Below are 12,872 nucleotides of genomic sequence, written 5' to 3'. Positions count from 1 at the left end.
ACAGGGCATTTTATCTTTAGGAGCATTATGGACATCAGTGTCTGTGGCAAATGAAACAATGCCTTTCCGCAGTCACGAGGGTTATCTGCACTCAAGGATCTCTGTGCTCTAGGAAGGGCAAACCGTGGCCTGATGCATCGATGAGCCCAGGGGAAATTTGTGGTGATTTATTTCTCTGGCTTATTAAAAGCCTAGCTATGGCTCAAAGGTCTCTGAATACCCAGAAAATTAGAAAAACATTGCCATACAATTAAGAAATGGGAGCTAAATCTTCATACAAGAAAGACATACAAATGTGCTCCCTGATATAAATGACTTGTATTATGCAAACATCTCCAGTAAGTAAGATTTTGCTGTTGGGAAACTCACTTTCCTACATCTATTGCCTTATCATATAATTCAGTTATATAACTATGTGGGTTTCCTTTGCACTCATTTTGAAATAATATACAGGAAAAAACCTAATCTTTTTTAAAGTTTTCTCATCTATTAATTTTTTTTGAGATCTCAAAAAACTTAAACTTGCTACATTATCAAAGTTGGCCTTGAAATCCTGATCCTTCTGTTTCTGCCTCTCAAGTGGTAAGGTTAAAGGTCACATACCTTTAACCCTTACTTAACTATTTTACATATAAGAAAGCAATGCTTTTAGCACAAAACAAATTTTAAAAAACCTTTAAAATGTTATAGAATTATTGTTTCATAGGGTTTGGTATTAAAAGCTAACTAGAAACTTTAGAAATTAGTCTCTGAATGTAGCTGAGTGGGTATAGTAGTTATACCTGGGTATTAAGCGAACCGGAAGGCTAACAATTCAGATACGATTTAACATGACACAGACAACACATGAGCTATACCTCATTAAAATACCTTCTTCAGTTGTTTTAAACACTCACGGGATACGTGGAAGGGCTCCTTGTGAAATGGCTCAGTGCTTAAAGTAGTTGCTCCATGAGCAGCCGAAGGTTGCAAAGATTTTGGTGAGAGTTTCTATACCCCCTCCGCTCAGCTTCTTTTGTTAAATCTTTACCCCGAACATTTGCCACAACTAACGACACACACTGATACATGGACATTGGCTAAATCCCACACTTCATGTGTCCCTCACTAAATTTTTCTCTGTTGAGGTTTGATCCTCCAGGGGTCCGCCCATGAGGCCACATGACTCAGCTGTCACATCCTCCCAGCTTCCACCCGGAATTACAATAGTCCCTTGTTTTTGATGACACCAGCAATTTTTGACGAGTATGAGTCAGTGATCTTGTAAAATGCCTTGCATTTTGGATCCATGTAATATATATTTCATAGTAAGAAAAGACTTACAGTTTGAGGAAGAAGATGACCAAGGTGAGGTGTCATTTTCCTCAAATCACCTCAGGGGAACATAGCACCATACCTCTCCTAGAGGAGAGCTATCTTAAAGACATGACTGAGGCAAGTTTTGCCTAGCTGTCTCTTCTGGAAGGTTACCATGCCCTCTCACCTGCCATTCTCCACATGCAATGCCACTGAAGAGGGTTAGCAATCAAAGGCCATAGAACCCACATGGAGGGCGTTGGTTAGGTCACCTCCATCCTTTTGAAAGATGGAGTCATTACTCCTGCATGTTCATGTACAGCCCATTGTCTCACTCATTCTTACCATTTTATCATTTTATTCACATATGATAATTTAAATGGACACCAGTCAATGAATTCCCTACTTCTTAAAGGAAAAAAAAAAGCTAGAATTCAATGAGACGATAGACAAACATGTTTTAAAAATATTTCCGGCAGTTCATTAGGTCACCAAGTAACTAATTAGAAACAAGTTTTTCTGAGAAGCACTTTGAGCAGAACTTACCAGAAATATCCGTTCAAGTTGATCCTGAATGTCTTTCATTCCTGGAAATGCAGCGACTCCTTGGATCATCTCAACAAAGATACAGCCGACTCCCCTGGACAGAGAAGAGTCATTGTAAAAGCTGTTATGATTCTGCTTAGAAAACCAAATCAGAGATCAGAATTGTCCCAGCCCCAGGGCAGACGCAATGACTAAGTTACTCTCAGCAATGACCCCAAGTCGTGAGGTACACCTAGACACAGACTCTGTACTGCACTGTTCCTGTTGCCCTGGGAGGACCCTAAGCATGTGCAGCCAAGCTGGCCCTGGAATGGAACCAAAAAAGCAGCAGCAGCAGCAGCAGCAGCAGCAGCAGTTTTCAATAGTTTCCCATACTGTGGGTGAGAAAGTCCTTGGCTTAACACAGGAAAGCCTCTGAGGTCCTGTCCCAACGCCCTTTCCAGATACATTTCACAGACGCGTAATAAACTGCACTTTCAGCTGCCAGTGGTTCTGAAAGTGCTCTGAACCAGCATCATCTGGGAAACTTTTAAAAACCACAAATGCTCTAACCACAAACCCCCAAGATTCTGCCCAGGCTCGAGCTGCTGAGATGGCTCAGGACAGCCATGCCCAGGGTTGCTGAGCCTGACTCATCCCCTGCCAAACAGAAATGGTCACCTTCTCACGTATTCGCTCTTGAGCTATAAATCCAACCCAATCTCTAATCTCATGTTGATGTCTCTCCTCTAGAAAGCCGTCCTGGACTTTCTAGAGGACATGACACCCACCCACCCCCATGCCCCACCCATGGGCTTGCTATTTATGCCCTTTCTCAATGCAGCCGTCATCCAATGAGCTCAAACCTGCCCCCTCCCTGAACCGCCATGCTCACAGTCCCTATCCACAGTACAGGCAAACAGCTAGTTAATCATACTCTCTATCAACAGTGCAGACACACTGCTAGCCAAATGCTTGTGCTGAACTTTGGGAGGACACGTCCTTTGGAATAGAATGGCACGAACCTGAACTAAACCAAGGAAGTCATACTTTACAACCATTCTCTATCGTTTTTAATGTTTCCATCTCAACGTGTTTGGCTTCCTGGCTGACAATACAAGGCCATCTCTTCAAGCACTGGGTTGACTTTAATCTAGGCCAAGCAAACCATTGCACCCTTAGCTTATGTCAGAATGCCATGGGGAAAAGGACAAGTGACCTACTTCTGCACAACTGCTCCAGCTGTTATCACAGTTGCGGTCAAGACCGTTTTGAATTAAAGTCATACATTAGTGGGAATGCCTTTCCCACAAAGCATGCCACATAACTTCTGCTTAAATACACACATAAGGGTCTATGTGCCAAAGCGACTGCACAAATCCCACATTACATCATAAACACAATTTCACTCGGGGAATGAGAATTAGTTTCATATCATTCTAGACAGATGGAATTCAGATGTCTGACTACATCTAGTTAAAATGCCAGTATGGTGGTTTTCTAAACGTTCCTGCCAAGAATTCTTTCCAAGGCTATTTGACCTGTGTTTTCCACTGCTTTCTTATTTAAGCTCACATTAAACACTGTGGATTTGGAGTACCCACACCTTCTTGTTTGTACATAAAAATAAAACTCTCTGCTCTCTGCCTTCTGCCTTTCTTGCTCCCATAACCTGCAACTCTGACTGTGAGGCCAGCCACGTCCTATGTGTGTCGAGCTGAGCTTGCTGGTGGGATGGGGAGATATCAGATGCAGTGTCAGAACTGCCTACGGAGTTTCTTGTACACCTACTTTCCTTCGTTCACATCACCCCCAAAGTATGATACTTAGGAGACAAACCTACACTGCACTTCTCTTCAGCTGGGACAACAGGAAGCCGCTAACTCTGCAGACTTTAAATGCTTGGCTGGCTGAGAGATTTGGAGGTTCATTTCTAATGGATGTTTCCTGTGGCATCATCTTTCTCAAAGACATTTAAGAGCACACTAACGAAGCTCAAAGAATTACACTTAATGACCATACAGAAATTATAATGCACAAGAAAATAAGAAGCGGGGTTGGGGATTTAGCTCAGTGGTAGAGCGCTTGCCTAGCAAGCGCAAGGCCCTGGGTTCGATCCCCAGCTCCGAAGAAAAAAAAAAAAGAAAAGAAAATAAGAAGCAGAGCTACCCAACATATCAGTATTATTAATACAGATTTTTTTTTTGCTGTAACTGCCAAGCAGCCACAAAAGTCCTTGAATTCACATGAAGAAATCACCCTGCCTCCCTTCCCCCTCCCCTACCATTAGTTCTGTGCTCCTTCAGCAGACACAGTAAGTTGACAGTACAGAGTAGTTTGCTGAGAACTAATCCATCTACTTGACGCACTACACTTAAGAAATGACGACGTACATGGGGCAGTGTCTTCTTTGTGGTTTTTCCGCCCCAGAATTTGAATGTTTATATAATGACTGTCTACTGAATCTACTTTCTTCATGAAGGAAACATGGGCCCATGGCTCATGGTGTTTACTCTACATGCATGAAAAACTGAGTTCAGATTCCCAGCGTGCACATACAAACTTGGGCATGGCGATGCACACCTGTAATCCTAACCCTGTGGTGGCTGAGGCGGATAGGAGGATCACTGGGGCGTGTTGGCCAACAGCCTAGTTGCAGGGCATGTGACTCTGTTTCAAGGGGAGAAGGCAAAGCTGATAGAGCAGGACGCCTGCTGTCTTCCTCTAGTTTCCACGTGTAGGCATGCCAGCCTGTGGACCCGCACACGCATATGCATACACCACATGAATACACAGTCACACTACAAAGAAGACACAGGCTCCGGACAAAAGCTCATTTAAGAGGTCTCATGAGATTCAACATACTGACGCCTGACTTTAGGGTTATTCTACTGGAAAGGGTTCTTGATGCAGCCACACAGCTTCAACTTTTGGAACTCAAATTTTACAAATCTAGCTTAGGTCACTGGAAGACAGATCGCTTTTTTCTGACATAAAATGTAAAATAATGGATTCTGATCACATCACTGGTTTAAGTGACCTGGAGTGAGAGATTTGGCTCAACAGTTAAGGTACTATTCTGTTTTTTAAGAGGAGCTGAGTTTGGTCCTTGCACCCCTGTTATCTGGCTCAAAGGTGCCATCTCTAACAAGACCTGAAGCCTCTGGCTCCTACAGGCACTGCACTGCACTGTATAGACATTCCCGCCCATACATGCATATGGGCAACCACAAATAAAATCTTTAAATAGGACTTCGATCAAAATTTGGAATTCTTTGCCATAAGAAGCAAAGAATGATGTCCGTTCGGCCCGGATATCTTTAATTTAGTAGTATTGTGGAAAACAATGCAAAGTTAAGCATAAAAATATAGTATAAAAATGAATTTAAGAAATGTCAAAGGAAATTACATGGTTTTTAATGCTAAAAAGCAATCTAAAGTATGAAAAACAACATTTATTATTATTTTTTTTTAATTTTTTTTTTCGGAGCTGGGGACCGAACCCAGGGCCTTGCGCTTACTAGGCAAGCGCTCTACCGCTGAGCTAAATCCCCAACCCCCTATTATTATTAACTGACACAGAAAACCCTATTTCTTTCTGCAGTTTGGTTGGGTAATCTCACAGTATTTTAAAATATCTTTTTAAAAGGAATTTTCCTTCTTCTCTTCCTTTGTTTTGTTTGTTTGGTTGTGGTAGTGCTGAGTTCAAAGTGCTAAGCTCCTACACCTGTCAGGCAAATGGTCTGTCTCTGAGCTATATCCCCAGTCTGACATCTTTTGTTCCTCACATCTGATTTGATGTTGGGAATCAAACCCAGAGACTTGCACACACGAAGCAAGTGTACCACTGAGGTCCACATGACCCAGCAATGCCCTTCTATATAAAAGGAATAAACAGATGATTTATACTTTTCTCTATCATGTGATACTACTTTCTTCTATAGCCCAGGGGAAAAAAAAATTTCAGTTTCACTCCTAATTATAGGTAAGGTCAAATAAAATATGGAGGTCATTAGCAACTTTAAGAAAATTATGTCAGTCGGGCGTGAGCTTTATGTAAGGTGATAAATATGGATTTATTTTCATTCCTCTACATACAGAAAGCCAGTTAGACCAGCACCATTTATTGAAGATTCTTTCTTTTATCCACCATATGGTTTTGGCTTTGTCAAAGATCAGGTGTCCACAGGTGTGTGGGTTTATATCTGTTCTTTGATTCTATTCCATTGATCAACCTGTTTGTTTCTGTATCAATGCCATGTGGTTTTTATAACTATTGCTTTGTAGTATAGCTGGAGATAAGGGATTGTGATTCCACCAAAAGATCTTTTATTGTTGAGAACTGTTTTGGTTATCCTGTGTTTTCTTTGTTTTTCCATATGAAGTTGAGAATTGCTCTTTCTAACTCTATGAAGAATTGAGTTGGACTTTTGAGGGAGACTGCATTGGATATGTAAATTGCTTTTGGTAAGATGGCCATTTCACTATGCTAATCCTACCAATCCATTAGCATGGGAGATCTTTCTAACTTCTGGAGTCTTCTTTGATTACTTTCTTCAGAGTCTTGAAGTTCTTGTCATACAGATCTTTCACTTGCTTGGTTAGAGTTACACCAAGATATTATCTGTGACTATTGTGAAGGGTGTTATTTCTCTGGTCTTTCTCACCATATTTATTATTTGTATAAAAAGCTACAGATTTTTAGAGTTAATTTTATATCCGGCTACTTTGTTGAAATTGTTTATCAGCTGTAGGGGTTATCTGGTGGAAATTTTGGGTTCACTATCATATCATCCACAAATAGTGATACCAACACTACTTCCTTTCCAATTTGTATCCCCTTGATCTCCTTTTGTTGTCTAATTGCTCTAGCTAGAACATCAAGCACTATATTGAATAGATAGGGAGAGATGGGCAACCTTTTCTTGTCCCTGGAGGCTGAAATTAAAGATCAGAAAAAGAAAACTGTTACATTCTCATGTGTGTAAACACATTCGTATGGTTTATATTACATGTCTCCATGGTAAGACATAGAACAGCGTCTGAGGACATGCTACAATTGGTATGGAAGGCTAGGGGAGACTCAGAGACCTGGAGGCTAGAAAGTTAGAGAGTTTCAGCCTGTTGGATTATGGGAGAATGGAACAACATGGGCATCGGCACAGCAGGCAGAGGAAACAGTCTAATAAGTGGGGAATCTTGAGAGAGTCAAGTCTTGATCTGGCTTTGTGTGAAAAAGTGGAAGAAAGGGTTAAGTGGCCAGAGACCATATTGATTTCTATGAAATTTTGTTGCACACCCCAGCAAGAACACATCCATCCCTTTCTTCTAATACTCAGAGAAAGAAACAGTGGATATACACACAGATACCCAATTTGTGCTTCGTAAGCAGTAACAGAGAGGCTGAAGAGATGGCTCAGTGGTCAGGAGCAATGGCTGCTTTCCTAGGCTATCCAGGTTCCAGGGATATTAGGATTCAATTCTCAACACCCACATAGCAGCTCACAACTGTCTATTAACTGTTCTAGGGGATCTGGTGTCCTCTTCTGGCCCCCAGAGGCACTGTATGCAAGGGCTGCACAGACATATATGCAGGCAAAAATATTCATATGAAATAAATAAACAAACAACACACCTTTCAGAGTAGAACCAATTACAATAGCTAGTTGTTAAGTCACCTGACCCTTCCCAGTCCTAGTAGCAATTGCTGGAGGAAAAATGGCTCCTTCTTAGGATGTCTGGGGGAGAGGTAAGAGCAGAATAACACAAAGGCCCACGGGCCAAGTCCTACTATGGAGTTTCATATGTCTTCTGAGAAATGAAGCATTCTGTTTCCTCTACAATTTATTTACTTTTATTGACATTAAAGTCTATATGTACACACACACACACACACACACACACACACACACACACACACAGTATTGTATTGACAAGATGCTCTACAATAGATGTGTACCAGGAAAATCTAGCTAATTACCATCTGTATTACTTTCTGTGGTGAGAAAGCCTGATGTTCACACTCAGAGTTTCTCAGTAACCCACTGTGTTGCCATTAGCCTGTCACCACATGTGTTGGGAGACTTCTGGGATCACTCCTTATTGTCACTTTGAGTCCTTGATCAACATCCCTTGATTAAAGATAGGACAAACGACAAGCCACAGAGAGTGTATGAATAAGGACATGCTTCAAAAACAAGTCCTGTAAGGATTTCTTCTCAAAATGGAGGGTTTGGGAGTTGGTTGGTCCAATAGGGTGAAAGAAGAATTTATTTCCGTGAGAGCTATTATCGCAAAGAGTTTTGTCTTCTGTTTAGAAGACTGAGTAAATATCTCATTGCCTTTTATTTTATAATGTGAGTGCTAGCACAATCAGCCTGTTAATCGGAATCCCACAGAAGCTGGGGCCTAGTCCAGGAGATGCTTTTCTACTGCTATACTGTGCCTATACTCCCTGTCACTGACTCTGTATGCTAATAAATGGGGAATCATCGCTTTTACATTATAGCTCAGGTTTTCTTTTCCTTGCATTAAATATGGAGATTGGAAGCTTATACTGACCTTTCGTAGTTGATATTGTCATGAATGTAAAGTGTAGATCAGCTCTATGAAGAAAAGAGATTTATTTCCCTCCCAGTTATGGAGCGTGAAGAGTTCCAACATCAGACACTGGTTCAAGACAGGGACCCTCACCTTGGCTGCATCGTCTCATAGCGAAGCAGGAGAGAGAGGATAAAGTATGGCTAACTCTTACTTGAGCCCATAACCATACCTGGGTATGCTGGACTCCTCCTCTGAATATCTTTCTCTCTCTTGACCCTTGTGTCATTCCATTCCCAAACAATCAGGATGGGATAAAGCGAGGTTATCAAAATCACCTACTGATACGCAGTCTGCAATGCGTGTTTATAAAAATCCTGGCCAGGTTATACCACACACACACACACACACACACACACACACACACACACACACACCACACACACATACATACACACCACACACACACACACACCACACACATACATACACACACACACACACCACACACACACATACATACACACCACACATACACACACACATACACACACACCACACACACATACATACACACCACACACACACATACACACACACACCACACACACATACACACACACCACACGTACACACACCACACACACATACACACACACACCACACATACACACACACACACCACACACACATACATACACACACACATACACACCACACACACACATACACACCACACATACACACACACCACACACACACACATACACACCACACATACACACACACACACCACACACACATACACACACACCACACATACACACACACACACACACCACACACATACACATACACACCACACACACACGTACACACACCACACACACACACACATACACACCACACATACACACGCACACACACCACACACACACACATACACACCACACATACACACATACACACACCACACACACATACACACACACACACACACACACACACACACACAGGTGACTAGCACTTATACGGCTGATGCAGGAGGATCATGAGTTCAAGTCCAGAGTAGGCTACACAATGAGGCCCTATCATAAAACGAAGGGGAAAAGGCCCTTTGTGGATACCTAGTTATATCTATCACCAATCATATTTGATTCCAAGCATGGGAAAAGTAAGTGGTCATCTCTAAAAGGACAGGTGACATAGTATGTAAGCATTATTACTTCTCTAGTTTACATTAATCTATTTTTGATATTAGCCAAAATACTTTAAAAAAAAACCCTAAAATGCTGCTCTCCTTCCCTAAATTTTAAATCAATAATTTGATCTCATCTCAGTGAACAAAGCAGAAAAACTTATACAGTATGATCTACTTCAGAACTGAAAAAGTTACATATTTCATTTCCAATTTCATTTATTAGCAAAGGTTTGGTATTCCTTACATAGGAGACAAGAAGAGAAGATTTTGGTCTCTTGTGGCTGTGTTTGCATGCCAAGCTGAGGGGTGACCCTGACCCAGAGGGCCTGTGCATTCTGTGTGCAGAGGCCCCAGACCCACTAAACTGCCACTATCACTTCAGGGAGAAACTGCCCCTTTGCATGCAGGCTGGTCCACCTGCAAACTGCAGGAGGCCTCTAATGCAGGACATTCTTAGTTTTCTAGAACCATCTGCATCTTCAAAACCTCTGGCAAGAGGACTGCAGATCAAGACACTGGCAAACTGCGCTAGATAGGAGGCAAGCAGATGACAGACCCAGAACTCAGCACAACTTCATTATCTTTCTTTTCAATGTTATCTTGGCACCAGAAATTCCCCTCTAGCACATCCAAAAACACCAGGGGAAGCAGCTTCTCTATTTAATATGTATGCAGATCCTGCAGCATCCTCAGAACCTGGATTCTGGCTCACGAGTGAGGGTTGAGGCCTGAGATTTATAACAAGCTCCCAAGTGATGCTGAGGTGGCTGTTGTCCAAGTTTAGACACTGACAAGCAAGAATCTAAAAGCATCTGTGTAATTCTGTTTTGAAAGTAGTTTGGGTGCCTCCAATAAATCCCGTGAACATATATTAGCACTATGGCTGAAGAAACGACATCAAAACAATGGACTACTAAATTAAATTAGGTTAAATGTGAAACACAATCTAAATGCAACACTAACTCAGAAGGCTTCCTCGTTAATTAACCTAGCAGGTAATTTTATTTCGCTATGGTTCACTGAAGTACACTACTCTCTGATGAAAGCGGGAGCTATTTTTGTGCACCAAGGTGGCCATATATTTATCCCACTTTTCTCCTGAGGAATGTATCTACCTGCAAAAGGAACCAACTTTTCTTGTCTAGAAAATTACCTTGTAAAAGACTAAAAAACAACCACCTTATTTTTATTACTACCTGCAAGAAAACATCTTAATCATAACAGATGTGATCTTTTCATTCTGGCATTGAGTCACTGAAAAGTGAAAGATTAAAAAAAAAATTACACTTAGCCGTGCCCTTGGTGGGTACCAAAGGGACTGTATTGATTAAAATGCCAGTCACCATTTACGTGGTTAGTGCTTCATTAGGCACTGATAGGCACAATATATCTTTGTCAAATACTTCTATGGAGGACTCAGCAATCAGGTCATGAAAAACCAAGCCCAGGACTGTAAGGGGAAAAAAAAATCCACGTTTAGAAAATATTTAACTCCATACAATGGAGTTATAGCAGAAAGGGCTGGAACTTCATTTTCAGACTATTTAACAAAATTATGTCTCCAACAAGATGCATTTACATAGTAAGCAAATCAGAATAAAAATTAAGCAAAAATAGAAGAATGAGTTCTGAAGACTGGAGTTCCAGGTGGCCCCAGCAGCGGTTTGCAGATTTCTGACCTAAGCCCACAACTGTAGTGAAGAGGGACAAGAAATAGCAAGGATGTCAATACGTCAAAGTGCCACGTGTTCCATGTACTCTGATGATAACTTAGACCTCATATGTTCAATAACATGTACAGGTCTGTGTCTTAATCAGTAGTACATTTAACCAAGTGGCAAAACATATTTTCCTTTCTCTCGTTTCCTTTTAGTGTTCTGTTCATTGCCTCTAGAGTCCACAGTCATAAATCCAGGAATCACCCAAGAATCTTGTTTTTTATGGGGTACAGCCAAGCTGTCATTTGTCATAGTCTGAGCATTCTTCCAACCTCTAGCCACTTGCTCTTTGCTCTTTGGCCCGACCTGCTCTCCCCCTAACCTGTTTCTGGGATGCTATCTGACACCTCTATCCACATGTGCCAGCATGTTACGTCCTGGTGATCCACTCTTTCAGGAATGCACCTAGTATTGTCAACTTTGAAAGATGGTGTGCTGGCTAGCTGTGTGTCAACTTGACACAAGCTAGAGTTATCTGAAAGGAGGGGACCTCAACTGAGAAAATGCCTTTGTAACATCTGGCTGTAGGGCTTTTATAAATTAGCGATTGATGGGGGGAGGGACCAGGTCATTGTGGGTGGGATCATCCATGGGCTGGTGGTCCTGGGTTCTGTAAGAGAGAGAGCTAGGCAAACCATGAGGAGCAAGGCAGTAAAAAGCACCTGTCCATGGTTTCTGCATCAGTGCATGGTTCTTGGTTCCTGTTCTAAGTTCCTGCCCTGACTTCCTTCAGTGATGATATGATAAGCCGCATAAACCCTTTCCTCCCCAACTTGCCTTTTGGTCATATTGTTTCACTGCAGCAACAGAAACGCTAACTAGGACAGCTTACTTTCTCAAATAGGCTTGGGAGCTGGGCCATTATGACTCTACATCTCCTTATCACTCTCCAGGGATACATTTTTAACGCTTTCCAGAGTGACCACTGACACTATATTCTTGCATAATAACATATGATGTTGAATGTAAGGGGGACCTTTCTCATCCTCGTGACCAGCACAGTGACTAGTACAAACAGTCAGAAAATGCCTTTAAGATGAATGGCATAAATGAGTCTGAGGAGTGCACACATGGGATATTCAAAAGAGATGTCTTGATTGATAATATTCTTACATAACAAATTTCTACAAAGCATTAACCTTCCCCGAAATATCACCACTCTACCCTTGTTTATAAGACGCCCCAAAGAACTCCAGCAGTTGCTATAGAGACCACTCATTTAGCAGTGAAAATTACTTGAATGGTAAAACCTAGCAACATCTACAGTTGTGTTTAACCTACTTTAAGAAAAAACTGTGTTTTGTAAGTACATGTCCTGTTTCAGATCCAGGTCTGGAAGCTTCACTCCTAAGTCCTGGATGGATGAACGACTACTTCCTTATGCTACGCTGCCACCGCAATTAGAACAGAATGATTAGGTCACCATGATCAGAGATGATATCAAGATGGTAATTCTGGTTTCTATCTAGAGAACACAATGATGGTTCAGTAAAATACAGCTGAAACCGAGTGTTCAGAATTAGAACTTTGGACAGAGAACGTACACAATTAGCCAAGCAAATAACTGTCTACTGCCATTGCCGAGTACCTCC

At 41.6% G+C, this 12,872-nt stretch overlaps 1 protein-coding gene across 9 annotated transcripts in view; it reads right to left on the bottom strand.

Annotated features, from left to right (window-relative positions):
- Cdk14 (cyclin-dependent kinase 14) overlaps positions 1–12,872 on the bottom strand; it is a 582,117-nt gene that overhangs the window by 225,279 nt on the left and 343,966 nt on the right. For all 9 annotated transcript variants that reach the window (XM_087657963.1, XM_087657960.1, NM_001395582.1 and 6 more), the window contains 1 exon segment: positions 1,843–1,936. In XM_087657963.1, coding sequence (XP_087514089.1) covers positions 1,843–1,936 — 94 coding nt within the window.

The sequence above is a fragment of the Rattus norvegicus genome, chromosome 4 (genome assembly GCF_021556685.1).
Source record: "Rattus norvegicus strain SHRSP/BbbUtx chromosome 4, alternate assembly SHRSP_T2T, whole genome shotgun sequence".
Lineage (NCBI taxonomy): Eukaryota > Metazoa > Chordata > Mammalia > Rodentia > Muridae > Rattus > Rattus norvegicus.
This window is presented reverse-complemented; position numbering and strand designations above follow the sequence as displayed.